This window comes from Epargyreus clarus, unplaced genomic scaffold, assembly GCF_041222505.1.
Source record: "Epargyreus clarus isolate Ecla_fem2 unplaced genomic scaffold, WU_Ecla_fem_2.2 ptg000010l, whole genome shotgun sequence".
Lineage (NCBI taxonomy): Eukaryota > Metazoa > Arthropoda > Insecta > Lepidoptera > Hesperiidae > Epargyreus > Epargyreus clarus.
In genome coordinates, this window is record NW_027332218.1 from 12,874,535 (window position 1) to 12,889,440 (window position 14,906).

Consider the following 14,906-nt stretch of genomic DNA (forward strand, 5'->3'; position numbering starts at 1 on the left):
AGTATATTGCAAACCACCATGTTAGTACCTATATCTATTAACAAATAAACTATTTGATTTGATTTACCTCCTGTGAAAGACTAATGTAGGTATTCCCATAAGCAGAATACCGAATAACTTTCCTTTCCCAGTAATTTGAAGTTCAATGTCCTAATCATCTATATTGCCTTCATTAGAAGTCATTTCGGATCTTTGGTTGTCTAAATAATTTATCTATTGCTTTTGTACCGGCGTCGTTCACTTAATGAGTATGTTACGATGTGATGGTGATTGTTCTTCAATGGTCTTGAATTATTCGTACGAGGAAAGTTTGGTCCTGAATGATCGTAGGATATAATCAAATTGACTGATGAAAGTACTTTTACTCGTACGGAACTTTATTGTTTCGCCTACGTAAAGTTGTCTACTATTTTATAGATATACTTTTTCAAATATATTTTATAGTCATCAGGCGTTTTTTTAAATATTCTTAATATTTCAAGTTATATTAGCAATACTTTGATAATGCAGATTTTAATGTTATTTTCGTCTAATTCGGTTTTGTTTTCAGGTACATTGCAAACTTGTGATGGAGTACGGCGGCCGGCACAGCGTCGTAAGGTAAGACCACTCATTGTTTTTTGTGACTCATATCTATGTTTCTGTATTACTTACCAGTATCGTAGGTTCCTAAGCTCATGAACGGTCCTAATTTTAATTTTGCACCTCTTGCAAGATATGAATTTTGTATATAATCCTCAATTATCAGTGAAGTTTGAAAATCTTTATGATATATTTTCAAAGACTACGTTAAGTAAACTTTCGAATTTACGCTAATACGATAGGGATCGTATTTATTGCACGTTTCTGACCCAAATATAAATCTATTCCAGGATGTCAGCGAAGCTGGTCTGTACGTGCCATCTCCGAGCGCGGAGTCCCTGCAGGCCATCGCGCAAGCCATGGGCGCTGCCGGCTTCGAGGCCTACACTGAGGGCAAGGCGCTGGTCAAGCGGCTCATACCCGCTGACAGCCAACCAGATCTCGACGTGGTAGAGCATCAAGGTGAGATTGGTGACCTATATATTTCTGAAATAATAAGACGAAGGGAGCCTTATATTGGTATATTTGACAATCCGAGTCAGCGTATCATCACTGTCGCCCCCATGTCATCCATAAATTGAGGTTAAAATTATTTTAAAATTCTTCATTTATACCGGGTTTCCCTGTGTTTCCTGCATCCTTGGCCGGTATGATAATATGACTTATTTTTTTCTGTCAGTTCGGTGCCATGCAGTTTGTACATACCGGGGATTTGATAATTTAGTTTCCCTGTTTTTTGTATGTATAGCAGCCACAAAGTAAGGACTACAATAATGTAGTTTTTAGCGAACCTAACTTTACATTTAGGTATTTTTATACCAAATACAAAAACAAAATTTGTCTTCAAACTTTGAAATCAGTTAAATATGAATACTTTATAGTTTAGACTGACGAAAACAGAAAAAAATATCAACATATAAATTACGTGTTGTAATATGAATATATTTTATTCCAGGCGTGATCGGCAAAGCGGGCGTGGACTTCCCAGCACTCCCCAACATCCCCAACACAGGGTTCAATTGCAAGAACGTTCCCACTGGATACTACGCTGACCTGGAAACCGACTGCCAGGTACACATTACTAACTTTGTAAAGAAATATAAATAAGTAATCTATTTTTACGGTTTAAATATATTTCAAACGTTAGTTTTCTACTTACCGCATTGAATATTACCACGTTTGGTAGAGGAGTGATATCTTGAAAGAGACATAAAAAAATCTAGAAAAAAGATTACATTATTTGATTGTAAACGAGCGTACAGTCCACCTGATATTAAGTGGCGTCTACACGCATGGACATCTGTAATCAACCCCAGATAAAATTAGTGTACCTACTGTAAGTATGGTGTGTATATTAGTGTACCTGAAATGAGCTACAGCGTTTCTACCCCTGAGGAATAATAAAATATTTTACCAAAAGCCGGATTATTGAATAGCTTTCCTAAAAGACACGTTCACTCCTAATATTCGTTAATAATACATAATTAACAATTTTTAATTACTAATAAATACGTACTGTAATTATATTTCGTTATTCATTACTTTTCAGGTATTCCACATCTGTGACACATCCCGCAAGATCTCGTTCCTGTGTCCCAACGGCACCATCTTCAGCCAGTCGCACCTAATCTGTGACTGGTGGTTCAAGGTGGACTGTGCGTCCGCGCCCGCCCTCTACGAGTCCAGCGTCGAGTACTACTCCAACGAACAGAAGAAGTCCCAGAAAATATCCGCAAGTCTCAGCAAGAACTCTGACCTTCAGCAGATTGGCACCGACACCAACGTAAGAGCTGAGTCTAGAAGAACCCCCGTCAATATCCCTAGCACTACCGAGAGACTGCTACGACACAGGCAAAGACTCCAGAACGATGCTCCACCCACAACCGCTAAAGCAACATCTAGAAGTTTCCAAGCCTTGTTCGATATCAACCCCACTCAAAGGACTCAAGCTACGACAGCTTTCGAAAAGAGGAGAAAGAATTTAGTACAACTTATATCTAATAATTTTGGTAATGTTCCATCTAGAACCACCGCGCCAACGTTTGATTATACGACACGTAGAACAACCATACCCGCTGGCGATTACAACAGTATTAGAGAGATGCAGGTCGCTGCTGAAACTGCTTCATTCGCTCAGAACCAAAATAGACAATATTTGCAAGATTTCAACAACAAAAACTATCGGCCTTACCCAGTTTATAACCCTAATCTAACAGCTAAGCCGAGCAAATCCAAAAGCAATCCTACACTTACGACGCTTTACGACATTCGCGACAAACATTTGATTCAATACACACCTGAGGCCACGTCAAAGAGATCCACTCTAGTCCCTTACAGCAAAAGTTACACGACTATCAATTCCAAACATGAACCTTATACAAGACCTGGTGTTTCGCTTTTGAAGGATTTCCTTGAAAAAGAAAAGAATAAAACATTAGCTACAACTACAGAAAATCTCGCCGAGATTACGCCTAGAAGTGATATATTAGAAAATTATGAAAAAAGTAGTAGCAAAGTCACAATAGAAAGCAAAAGCAACTTTGAATCGGTTACTAAAATACCATTAACAACAAGAAACGACAAATTTACTGACACGTCATCTACTGATAGGTTTGATACGTACACTAGTACGAAGGAGGTTCCGGACTCCACAACTGAACCATCTTATCAGGAACGCAGGGAAAGACTAATGAAAAAAATCAGCTTAGACATTTTTGGACCAACACAAGCAACAAATGAAGGTATTTTAACTGAGAAATATTATGGAGACCAGCCCAACAGGCCCGGTTTGATAGTGCCACCCTCTTTAACTCCTAAAACACTTCACTCTTTGGCCATATATTATGCCACGGCATTAGACAATTTGTCAACTACATCTCCACCGGAAGAAAATGACTCTACGACTCCTGCTTTTGATGAGTATGAGCCTATTGAAGACGGTTTGCCTCCTTTATTTAGCCGACAGACAATAAATAAATATAGTAGTCTGTTTGGACAAGGAGGAGACTCAGAGCTTTTGGAAGAACTACGCCTAGATCCAAATGGAACTTACAACGAATTAGCCGAAGATTTAACTGTACAAATGAGCCAAAATCCACTTGCTACTTCGCCGCAAATAAGAGAACTAGCTCAAGTCTTCACTCACGCACTCTCGGCATATCTTCAAGACCCTGTACAATTCAGAAAAGTTCTTTCTGATATAAGACCCACACATCCCTCCTTTGGTGATATGCTTACAGCGACAGAGGAACCGTCTAATACCGAACCTACAACAACTGTGAACGAAGACGACGAAGAAATTTTAGGTTTTTCAGATGATCACAAAACACAACATCATGTTAACTCCATACGAGACGGTAAAGCATTAAATATTGGCGCTGACTATACTAATACAGATGATCCAACGACCACTATTAGACCGGCTACAACGACTACACCTACAACAACTACTGAATTTATACCCTCATATTCAACAACATATAGAACTCCATTTAGATGCTGTGGAAGAATATCTGCTTCTTACACAACTTCAACCACTCCAAGAGAACTTTTAACAACACAGCTACCATTTTCAAATACTTTAACACCCAACGTAAATATATTAACTAATAACCCAAGCGATGGTGTGACTACAGATAACTATAAGTTCCCGAGATTTGGTGGATTCCAAAATAATAAACTAACATTGGAAAACACAGCTTATGGCACAGAAACAACGCCTACAGAATCTAAACCTTTGAACGATTACGTGGAAGTAACAAATTTACCAACAGCTTGGGGAGTTGACATATCTGAATCAACTGTCGCACCGAGTGCCCCAGCTTTCGAAAGTAAAAAGATTAGAACTACGACCAGTACATTCCCAACCACTACGCCTGTATATTTCACAGAAACAGATAGCGTAGAATTAGAAAACGAAGAAGAATTACAACGAGCACATAGTCAATCATTCATCGCACCGCAGAGTAACAGCCTCAGACAAGGCAAGCAACTTAATATTGAAGAAAAAACAGCTGTTAAAAAGCCATCAGAAGATCTAGAAGCTCCTACTTTACCGAATGACGAAACTACTACCTTGCAAACAACAACACAGCCAACTACAACGATTAAAGATCAGACCGAAGCATTAACTACTGTATCACCTATATTAAGTAGTATATTTACGTCACCTGACAGTGAAAAGACTACCAATGATTTCCAATGGCCGACTACTTTTGAAAACTGGCAAAGTACTTACGTTGATCCTATAACACTTAACGATGGGTTAAGTCCTTCGGGACACGAAAAAGGTCTGTCACAAATTGCACATCAGACGAATACTTGGGCTTTCAACACAGCCACTACTCCTACAGTACAATATACCACTACAACAGATCCAGTATCCTCATCAACAATAAACGTAGCTAATGTAGAAATCAGTACCCCAAATAGCCAGTCAGGCAGAGATGAACGAATTGGACGCTTGTTGAGAGACCCCACGTCAACTGAAGCAGCTCAAGACTTCACAACCATAAGCGATACAGTTGTTGAAAAAGCTAAAGAAATTATGGGCGGCATGAATGCAACTACAACCGAGAAACTAATGAACGTTATGAAGAAAACTAAATCAAAGACTGTTAAGAGACTGATTCTTCTTTTAGTCCAAACATGTGATGACGATCATAACTCGACTGCTGAAGCATCTAAGAAAGCTTTACTGGAAGCGCTAATGGCCGTTTCACAGAAAGATATGGATGAGATCGCACAAGAGCAAGGTTTCGCGGATACACTAACAACAGCATCGGACACTGAGATCAAAACGACAGTATACCAGCGAAGAATGGATAGAATACCTGCGCGGGACAGTTTTAGACGTGGTAAGAGTTTGAACGTTGATCCTAAAGCAATCAATTCTTTATCGAATCCAACAACAACGGAGGCTCTAAAGACTGAAGAAACTGAATTTACAACAACCTTAAGTCCAAGGACGACTATAAGAGGTAGAGGTGGAAAGAGGCATCAGGCTAAACCTACGGAACAGCCTCGAACGCCTATCGACAGGCCCTTCGCGGAAGCCAGGGTTGCTCCACAGGGCGCTGATGTAAAAACGCAATCAGATACAAGAGCAATTGAACTGTTACGATCTTTATACACGATAGCAGCGCGATGGGGTTGAACTTAGGGTTTTGGTTATGTCTATTTATATTTAGGGTTCAAAGAAGTAGAATGTTGATATTTTACAATTAATGAATATTACAATATTGAATGAATTTGAAAAAATATAAAATAATCTAATTGACTGATGCTATATGAGTAGAGAGTTTTAAATCACAAATAAATGCTTTTGTCAAAGTTATTAGAGATTCAAAGAAATCCCAAAAATTTCATCAACTTTGGGAGCCAAAATTATTATTATTATTTTGTATTAGCTAATTGCAAGTTTTGTTTATATAGTGAACCCTAAATGTAAAATTGTAAATGTGATTTATTGTAGATAGCCTCGTAGGATAGCTGAGCATAGACGCCATTATCCTCTAATATATTTGCAACATTTGTCTGCAAGATTCAACCATATTTATAAGTGGGATCTTTCTATACATATTTAAGTTTTACGGAACATTTATAAGGAGAGAACACATAAGAAGTGATAACATTAAAAATCGTTGAATATATTGGACGAGCGGACCAGTGGATCTGAACTAATAATTTTATCTGGGGCCAGACTTAGGGCGTTTTCCTGTCACGCATGAGTAGAGTCCGCTTGGGACATGCGTGAATTAACTCACTACACTTTTCACGCTCTATGTTCGTGTGAAGAGAAAGGATATAAATCGCACGCGTGCGAATTGAACACGCGTGTTGTCGCAAACTCGCGTGACAGGAAAAAGGCCCTAAGAATAATAATTTGTATTACTTTCGTATTAATATTTACTTAGTTAATTTATTTCAATTTGTTATTATCGTGATGCGTACCATTAAGTAGGTATTGTGTGGATTTTGTAAGGGTCAAAATTTATACATATTAGTTTTACCTACATCTGAGTTACCTACTGTTTATCTTAGTTAATTGTTAAACTGCCAATCAATTTTACTGTAATATACTTAAATGTTTAGCTGTAAATTATTTTAAGGGAGTATTTTTGTAGTAAATTTGATATAAAATATGAAATGATTTTTATTTTCACGTTTGTGATATTATTTACTTATTCCTGCAAATTGTCTAAACAAGCTACATTATTATGTTACTATTAACATCTTTATACTAGCAGTCATATGGCTATTTCGCTCTGTATTGAGTTACAAAGCCTATCTTTTTCCTATACAAAGTTCCAATGTTCCATTTGGCACTTCAATATTGTAGATTTTGCCATCACAATTATATTCCACAAGTTACACTATACAGTTAACTTCTGTGATACATCCTACGACTAAGTAAAATATAATCGAAATGGTTTCTAGTACCATAAAATATACACGAACTACTGTTAAGAAATGTAGATAAAAAACTCTGCTACCATAAACAATTTATTCTTTACCCAAAACACAAGCATCATTGCATTATTTCACAAGCTTCACCGTCTTCTTTTGCTTGTTCTTGTTGTTCAAGTACCTCTCGACGTCCTGGTCGGTGACCTTGTGTCCCGGCTTGAAGTAACTCTTGACCTTCCGTTTCTTCTTCATCATCAGTTTCGAGGCGGCGAGCGCACCGCGGTGTTGGAAGGATTCGAAACGTTCGCGGAGAAGATTTGCTGGAAATTCAGGCATTGGGTCAGACACACAGTACAGGTCTTTAGATGCAGATATCTCAACATGGTCCCAGACATGATCATGAGATTTTTCGGAAAATAAGTTAACTAAAAACATTTCATTCCTATAGTAGTATAATACAAAATCTTGTAATTGACAAGTTGAAACTACTCCCACAGATCTATACAAAATTCAAATATCAATACATTCTTATGTCTTAGTCTTATGAATATCAATACTACAAAAATATGAACAACAACATAATGTTTTAACATTCAGAAAGGATTCTAATAATACAATATATTATTCCATAGTCATGTGGAATCATTGAATCAATAAATGAATGATTGTATGAATTATTAAAATAACTCACTCTTAGTGGCCAGTTTCCTGAGATCCCCGGTGAGCTCTTTGGGATCAACAAAGTCCGGTTCCTTGGCGGGTGGTTTGTGCGCGTTGAGTGCGGGCAGCGCCTCAGCCGCCGCTGCGATACGCTTCGACGTGCGCTTCGACCGAAGCTCGGACTGACGGTTCTCTGTCTTTGATATCGTTGATTGGAGCTTGCGGAGCCTGGGAATGGAAAAATATCAACAAATAACTTTGTGTTGATTCAGGATAAGTGAGAGACATTTACATAAGGCATATAAACTTTGACTTCAATTAGCAATGCTGACAGACAATGCAACAGCATGGTATTGTAACTATCTAAAGATGTCGTGTCTTGTAACAGGGTTGTTGCTGATGCAGGTTTTTACTAGATCAGCGGATGCTGATGCTGATGCTGATTTTTTCAGATTAATATCAGCTGATGCTGATGCTGATGCTGATATTTAAAAATACTAAATATAAATATATTTTATACTGAGGTATTTGTACGTCCCTTACGAGAATAGTCTTTTTTAACCAACTTCACAAAATGAGGAGGTTTCTCAAATCTACCGTATATATGTTTTTTTATGTTTGTTCGCGGATAACTTCGTCGTTTATGAACCGAACTGGATGATTTTTATTTTGTTGGAAAAAAGATATTTCCAAAGTAGTTCCATTATAAGAAAATAAGGGTCTGATGATGGCAGACCAGAGAAATCGAGGGAAACTTTCAAAAATCGTAAGGGCGACTAGTGCATTTGTAATATTTTTAGTATGTCATCCCTAAAAAAGGTGAAAAAAAATATTAAAAAATACAATCGACTTCCATGTCACTACAAAGCAAAAATCAACTGAAACAAATTTTGGCTCAGCACATATCTCCGAAGCCGACGCTCATATTGAACACGCTGTTTACGCCGTTATCCAACGAAATATATTTAGCACCGACTTCAGAACCAAACCAACATCCACTTCAGCTACCCTCCACTCTGCAGTGACACAGAAGTCGGCATTTATTTGTTTTTTTTTTTACAAAAACTACACTGTGTCGTATCTTTGTTCAATAACGAAATATTTGGTCATATTGCACTTTTGCATTTTGCATTTTGGATGTGGCATTATGAATTGAATACATAATTCTGTTATTGATTGATTGAACTATGATCGAAAGTTTTTGATGTCTGACCAAATTACAATCGAATTGTCAATACAATTGTCAATACAATCGAATGATTGTTTGATGACGACTTGTGTTTATAAACTTCTGTGATTGGCTAAAACTCCACGTGATTTAAGCTCGGTCCCGCCTTCAACGAACACGTTACAATTTCAATATCAGCATTAAATATCGGCATCTTTTGTTGCGGATGCGGATGCTGATGCTGATATTTAAAAGAAAGCTGATAATCAGCGGATGCTGATGCTGATGCTGATATTCGCAACAACCCTATCTTGTAAGTTGTAGAGATGCCAACATATTTTAACTGATCTGTGGCTCTCATCCTATGAAAGGTCGGAAGATGGACGGCGTCAATAATCACTACTACTACTTACTAATAATAGTTTTCTGAATGACTCACTTATACAAATCCGTAATTTTCTTCTTTTCAACCTTCTCACGTTTCAGCCTCTCCTTCTCCTCCAACCTCTCCCGCTGTTTCCTTCTGGCCTTGTGGTCTTTCTTCTTGTTCTTGACCGGCGGGTTGACGGCCTTATACTCGTTGTCGGTTTCCGATTCTGATTCTGGTTCTGGTTTGGGCTCTTTAGTCGGGTTGTGGGGTTGGGGTAACCCTGAGCTCATTTCTTCGCGCCATTGGTTCTGAAAATTTGCAAAATACATTTGTCCAACTGTTCAAAGTTACAAGAAGCAAAATCAAAATTAGGTACACTTTCAAATTGTCTAATATTATATGGACCGCTATGGTTCGATATAATAATTCTGTAGTTCTTGTTAAATAGACTTAGGTTCATGAAAATATAACTGGTATTTGCTATTCAGGGAATATAAAAAGGGATTTAATAACTTTTACTTACTCCATCTCTACTTGCATCTATGTATGTCAAATGTTTAAAAGCAAATCAAAGGATTTAGTTATAAGTCTATATGCGTGCGCGGTCGTTATACACTGGTCATTTATCGGGAATTTATTCGGCGAATTATAGGCAAACATCAATATTTTGTAACAGAATATGGAATGCAACAATCTTACCTCCTTCTCCTCAGCCGTGACCTTACTGAACATGCCAGTAGTAACTCTATGCAGATGGGCTTCACGCTTCATCAACTTCTGTTCATACTGGACTACATCTTGGAGGAGTTCTTGGTGCTCCTAGAATATTGTACATTCAATTAATATATTTACATAATAAAACCGATGCTGCATTCATGAATGATTGTGTAACTTCAAAAAGGAAGATTACTGAGGATATCCTCAATAATCTTTTTGAAGTTACATGTTACATTAAAAAAATATTTATTGAGTTAGGTACATTAAAAAATCTGATGTCAAAATGGCATCAGATTTTTGTTAATATGCTATGGTTATGAACCACACAGCTTTTTAAGGATCACTTAAATGACCCAAAATAATGTTACTATTTTTACAAATATATTTACACATAACACAAAAGAAAATCACAATTTCTTTACTGAAATCATAAGTGGTGCCTCGATACAGTCTTTAAAATTTTCAAATTATATTTTTAAATGTATCTAATCAACAGATGTCTTTACTTTAAACATACCATTCAAACTAGTATTTAGCAGCACTTGACACTTCTATTAGATGAACCTAACATAACATGACAGAGATACCTCTGCAATCGTAAATGACGTTTTACCATTTTCAAAGTATATGTTTTAATAATAATATATAAGAATTCTACCTGATATGATGGGTTATAGCTGACACCAGGGTGAGGAGCCTCCACAGCTGCCCGGGTGAGCACCGTCTTCGGCGGCGGGGGCTTAGCGCGCAAACGCTTTGTGGTTGGAACATTATGTAACTGGGCTTCGGGAGATATGAACTCGTCACACAATGTTGTTGGAATGCCTTTTTCTTCTGGTTCTGAAATAAATGCACACATAAACATGTTTAATAGATTATTTTTATGAACAACTGCACAAATTACCAATACTATGGGTAAATCTACATTTACATATAAATGAGGTTTTATAAATATAAACTACCAGTATAGTTAATACATAAAATAGTGTTGCATGTCAGTCTCCTTTTGAATACTTATCAAAAATGTTTGTATAGTTACCAAGACTGGTGCACTGTAACATTTATATTTTAACTAGATGGCGCTGGTAACATTAAAATTAATTATGTGAAAATATTTTACAATACTTACTGTCTTCACCCCAAAGATTCTTGTCAAAGGTCTGTCTAATCTGCTTGACTTTCCTCTTTTTGTCCAGAGCAATTTTTCTATTTTTCCTAGCTAATTCCACTTTCTTTTGTAAAGAACCTTTCTCCAATCTTCGCTTATCTGTCACCTTGGATAAGGCAGTAGGTTTGGAGCCGATGGGATTCACACGGTTTCTTTTTGCATTGGGATCTTGTACCTAAAATAGAACTCATTATGTATATACAGAAATTACCCATTATTACTAGACTTACCAATATTTATAAAATTAATTCATTTATATCATTCATAAATTTTGGTGATAACATCAAATCTGTGTGATCACAGATGTGATGCCATAATAATTCATGGTAGAGCATTTATTCTATATGGAGTAGATTACAGGTATGCATAGAGAGCAGTGAGTATTTAAGTACTTTAATCATGTGGAGATCACCCTCATTTACTCTTTCAATCCTATAAAAAAAGTCTGTAATTAACTTCAATATTAAAGTTCAATCATAATCAACGCCTAATACTCTGCTACTCTCAAATACTTAGTTGAAGAAGTTTAAAGAAGGTTTTCCTTATTCAAATTCTTACAATCAAACTTTAACTGTTACTTTACCTTAGAAGTAGGTAACAAAATTTCATAGCACTTAGGTATTTGTGGCAGTAGTGCTCTCTTTCTAAGCTTAGCCGACATTGGCTTGATGTCAGGTTTCTCCTCTGGTTTCTCATCTCCAGCTGTGTCTATTACGAACAACTCTTCATCGGGTTTTGAATCAAATTTACTGTAAAATTTAAAATTGTTTTGCATTAATATTTTGTATTGTGTAGAAAATAAAATTAGGCTACATTTGTGTATACATGATATTAATTTTGAAGTTTTGGTAATATTCAAATAACTATTAAAAACTTAGCATTACTTATAACTTAAAAACTCTTTGAAGGGTGGGGAGACATTCTCCTCAGAGGCTACAATGCATCTGTAGCCATCAGGTAAGGCTCTAATATTTTTTGGGGTTAATACAGATGTCCATGGTAGTAGTAGCCACTTGCCATCAGGTATATTTACAATAAAAATAAAACTTTATACAATGCCAAAAATAGTATTTTCAGCGAGATTAGTGGCCTTGATAGTCCATATCTCAATGTAAGTAGTGGCAATGATAAATAATAAATTTAGTCTTTTCCTTTCGTCAGTTATAGTCCCACACCATTACCTGTGTCGTGAACTTATAGAATACAAAATTCATCATTGCCTGGTTAGAAATCGAACTTGGAACCCACTACATGTCAGGCTAATATGGTAACCATTGTGTCCACTAAATCATCAACTCTAAACTGGTGTATTAGCAGCATTTGCCAACATATCACGTTGTTATCAAACATAACCTCACCCTAGCCTTTCCTCCAAGCGCTGGTCCTCCAGAAATGCTTCCACGTCGGTGATATCGCAGTGCTTGCGCCACGCTTTCTTGTTCTTTTTGGACACATGCTTCTTTTTCTTTACGACTGACATGGTTTTAATAATAAATAATATTCACGTGAACCTTACACTTCACTCGACTCACAATATAAAGGAAATGTCATTTGTCATGTTGACATTGACAACGGGGATCATGATAATATGAATTCGGATACTCTATGGAATTTCATATTTCTAAGTTGTTCCTATGTATATACTTTGTTATAATCTCAGAAATATACGTTTTAATCAAGTCCAAAAAATCAAATTCAAAATAACTATACGTAACATAGTGTAGATGTAACTACAGGTATAAAAGAAATATTGTTACTTGTGTTTAACCCTTGTGGTATCCATACGAGTAACGTCAGGTGGACTACATGCTCGTCTGCTACTTTCATGATAATATGTAAGCGACCAAGTAGGATTGCCAAAATATTCAATTCCTATAAAATTCAAATTCAATTCAAACGGCCACACGTTATCATTTTGTATTAATTTATAAATTTATAAGATAGGTAATAATTTGGAACTAAAATGTAGTGTAGTGTCATTTCATTATTCTACACTTTTCTACAGTAAGGGTAGTAAGTCTGTATTTAATTAGAAATAAGAAGTAGTGAGTGTCAGACTGAGTTAATAGCAGTATTTTTATTTATGCTAAAAATATCCCGAATAATCACAATACTCAATCTTTATCGAATTGTGGAATACCATCATATTTTAAAAGGTAGTTTAAAATCTATATACACAATTTTATTGTACTTAAACTTTATTAAACGCATCAGTTCTTATTCAACAAAATTAAAATCTAAAGGAACAATTAAACAACAATGGCATCAGCTAGGCGGCTCTGATGTGGTACTTATTCATCACAATCTTCTTCTTCTTCTTCTTCCTCCTCCTCCTCTTCTTCTGGCTCAGCTACCACTATTTCTGCTTTAGCCGATTCTGGAAAGTTCAAACCTTGTATTAGATCATCATTAAAATTTAAATCATTCGTTACATAATACGAATAAATCTTAAGGAGTTTCTTTTTCGGTCCTCTCAGAATATACAATTTTATTTATTCTTTTGTTGCATGTACTATTTTTGGGTTTGATCATTTTTTTCTTTCAGTGATCATACAAAATAATCAAACTCAGAATAAATTACATTAACATTCTTGCTTAGAGATAAAGATAGAGAGAGATATTTGTCTCTCTGCCTAAGTCTGTCCAACCTCAAAACGGGAACTTGACACACTTAAGATATCCCCATAAAATACTATATTATTTGTTAAAATTAAATATGAAAATTTTATTTCTCCACTGATTTTGTCGGTATATATTGAAAAAAAAAATAAGCTCAATACTTACGTTTATGCAGTCTACGTACCTACTTCAAGCATTGCTAGTAGATCTAAGTAAAAAAATAAGCGGTCGGGTTAATAAATTGCAACTTGCAAGCGGCCTGGGAATACGCTTCTACGTGGCGATAGCTTCTATAAATTATAGAGCGATACTTATATAATAAATATGCAAGCATTTAACCAACCTTATAAATAAATCTTATTCTATTTCGCACTCCTACTAATACCACTTAAAGAAGCCTGCCTCGTCACGATTTGAGGATTCATTTTTGGTCAATCGTTCCTGAGATTTAGCGAAGCTTTCCAAGTCTGGAAACTTTTCTAAAGTAACATACGAATCAAGCAATTCAATAGCCTGTTCATTTTGATCGTTATATGCGTCTAAATCTTCACTATCTATTTCGAAAGATTCTAGATTTTCGTAGTTTGGTTTGGACTGAACTGATTGCAAACAAGTTTCGGGGGAGTTCTCTTGTACCGAATGGCGTGGTTTCGCTTCAGGTGATAATTCGAGAACTATCAATTTAGGGGACTCTAGTTCAGGAGCATTTTGGAGTCTTATAGGATGTCCACGGGACTGCTGAAGGTTTGAAGGGTGTGCGGTCTTTACGGTCGCCGGCGGTGGGTGACTCTTGACTTGACCGGACCATTCTGAAAGCAGGGAAAAGCTCGCTTTACGAATCATCTGGATTCGTCCAGGGGCGAGAGAAGCAAAAATATCCATATTTTTCGAAATATTCAGATTGAACTCCATTTTAGAAAAGAAAATATTCATATGTTTATGATATTTTAACCGCTTGAAAAGTTTGATAATACTCATTTAATTTCGTGAAAAGTGAGATAAATAATAAGGGATTAATCAATAAATGAAATGAGAAACTTCCTCGCATTCTTTTTGAAGTCATTTAACCTTCGCTAATAAGTCTGCTCCAAATCTATCATTTTTACGGAAATCAAGAACGTAAAAAACACTATGTGGGATTAAACATGGCTTAGACTCGGTTTGATTATTAATAATAAGCATAAGAAAGCCTCATGTGCACTTACCTTAAGGTT

General features: G+C 36.2%; 2 protein-coding genes across 5 annotated transcripts in view; one reads left to right on the forward strand and one right to left on the reverse strand.

Moving 5' to 3' along the window:
- The window catches only part of thw (chitin-binding domain protein thawb), a 73,232-nt gene extending 66,487 nt beyond the window's left edge, over positions 1-6,745 (forward strand). For all 4 annotated transcript variants that reach the window (XM_073077503.1, XM_073077504.1, XM_073077506.1 and 1 more), the window contains exons 4-7: positions 551-600; positions 873-1,044; positions 1,538-1,653; positions 2,132-6,745. In XM_073077503.1, coding sequence (XP_072933604.1) covers positions 551-600; positions 873-1,044; positions 1,538-1,653; positions 2,132-5,737 — 3,944 coding nt within the window. In that variant the 3' untranslated portion in view covers positions 5,738-6,745. The remainder of the gene's footprint in view (positions 1-550; positions 601-872; positions 1,045-1,537; positions 1,654-2,131) is intronic.
- A 328-nt stretch (positions 6,746-7,073) lies between these two features.
- Positions 7,074-12,623, reverse strand: LOC140745569 (ribosome biogenesis protein NOP53). Its single transcript, XM_073077508.1, has 8 exons — positions 12,432-12,623; positions 11,657-11,822; positions 11,035-11,248; positions 10,564-10,745; positions 9,888-10,007; positions 9,258-9,496; positions 7,682-7,878; positions 7,074-7,310 (listed from the first exon to the last, which is right to left on the reverse strand). Exons 1-8 carry the CDS (start codon positions 12,551-12,553, stop codon positions 7,120-7,122), a joined length of 1,431 nt encoding a protein of 476 aa, XP_072933609.1. The 5' UTR covers positions 12,554-12,623; the 3' UTR covers positions 7,074-7,119.
- Between the last annotated feature and the right edge of the window lie 2,283 nt (positions 12,624-14,906).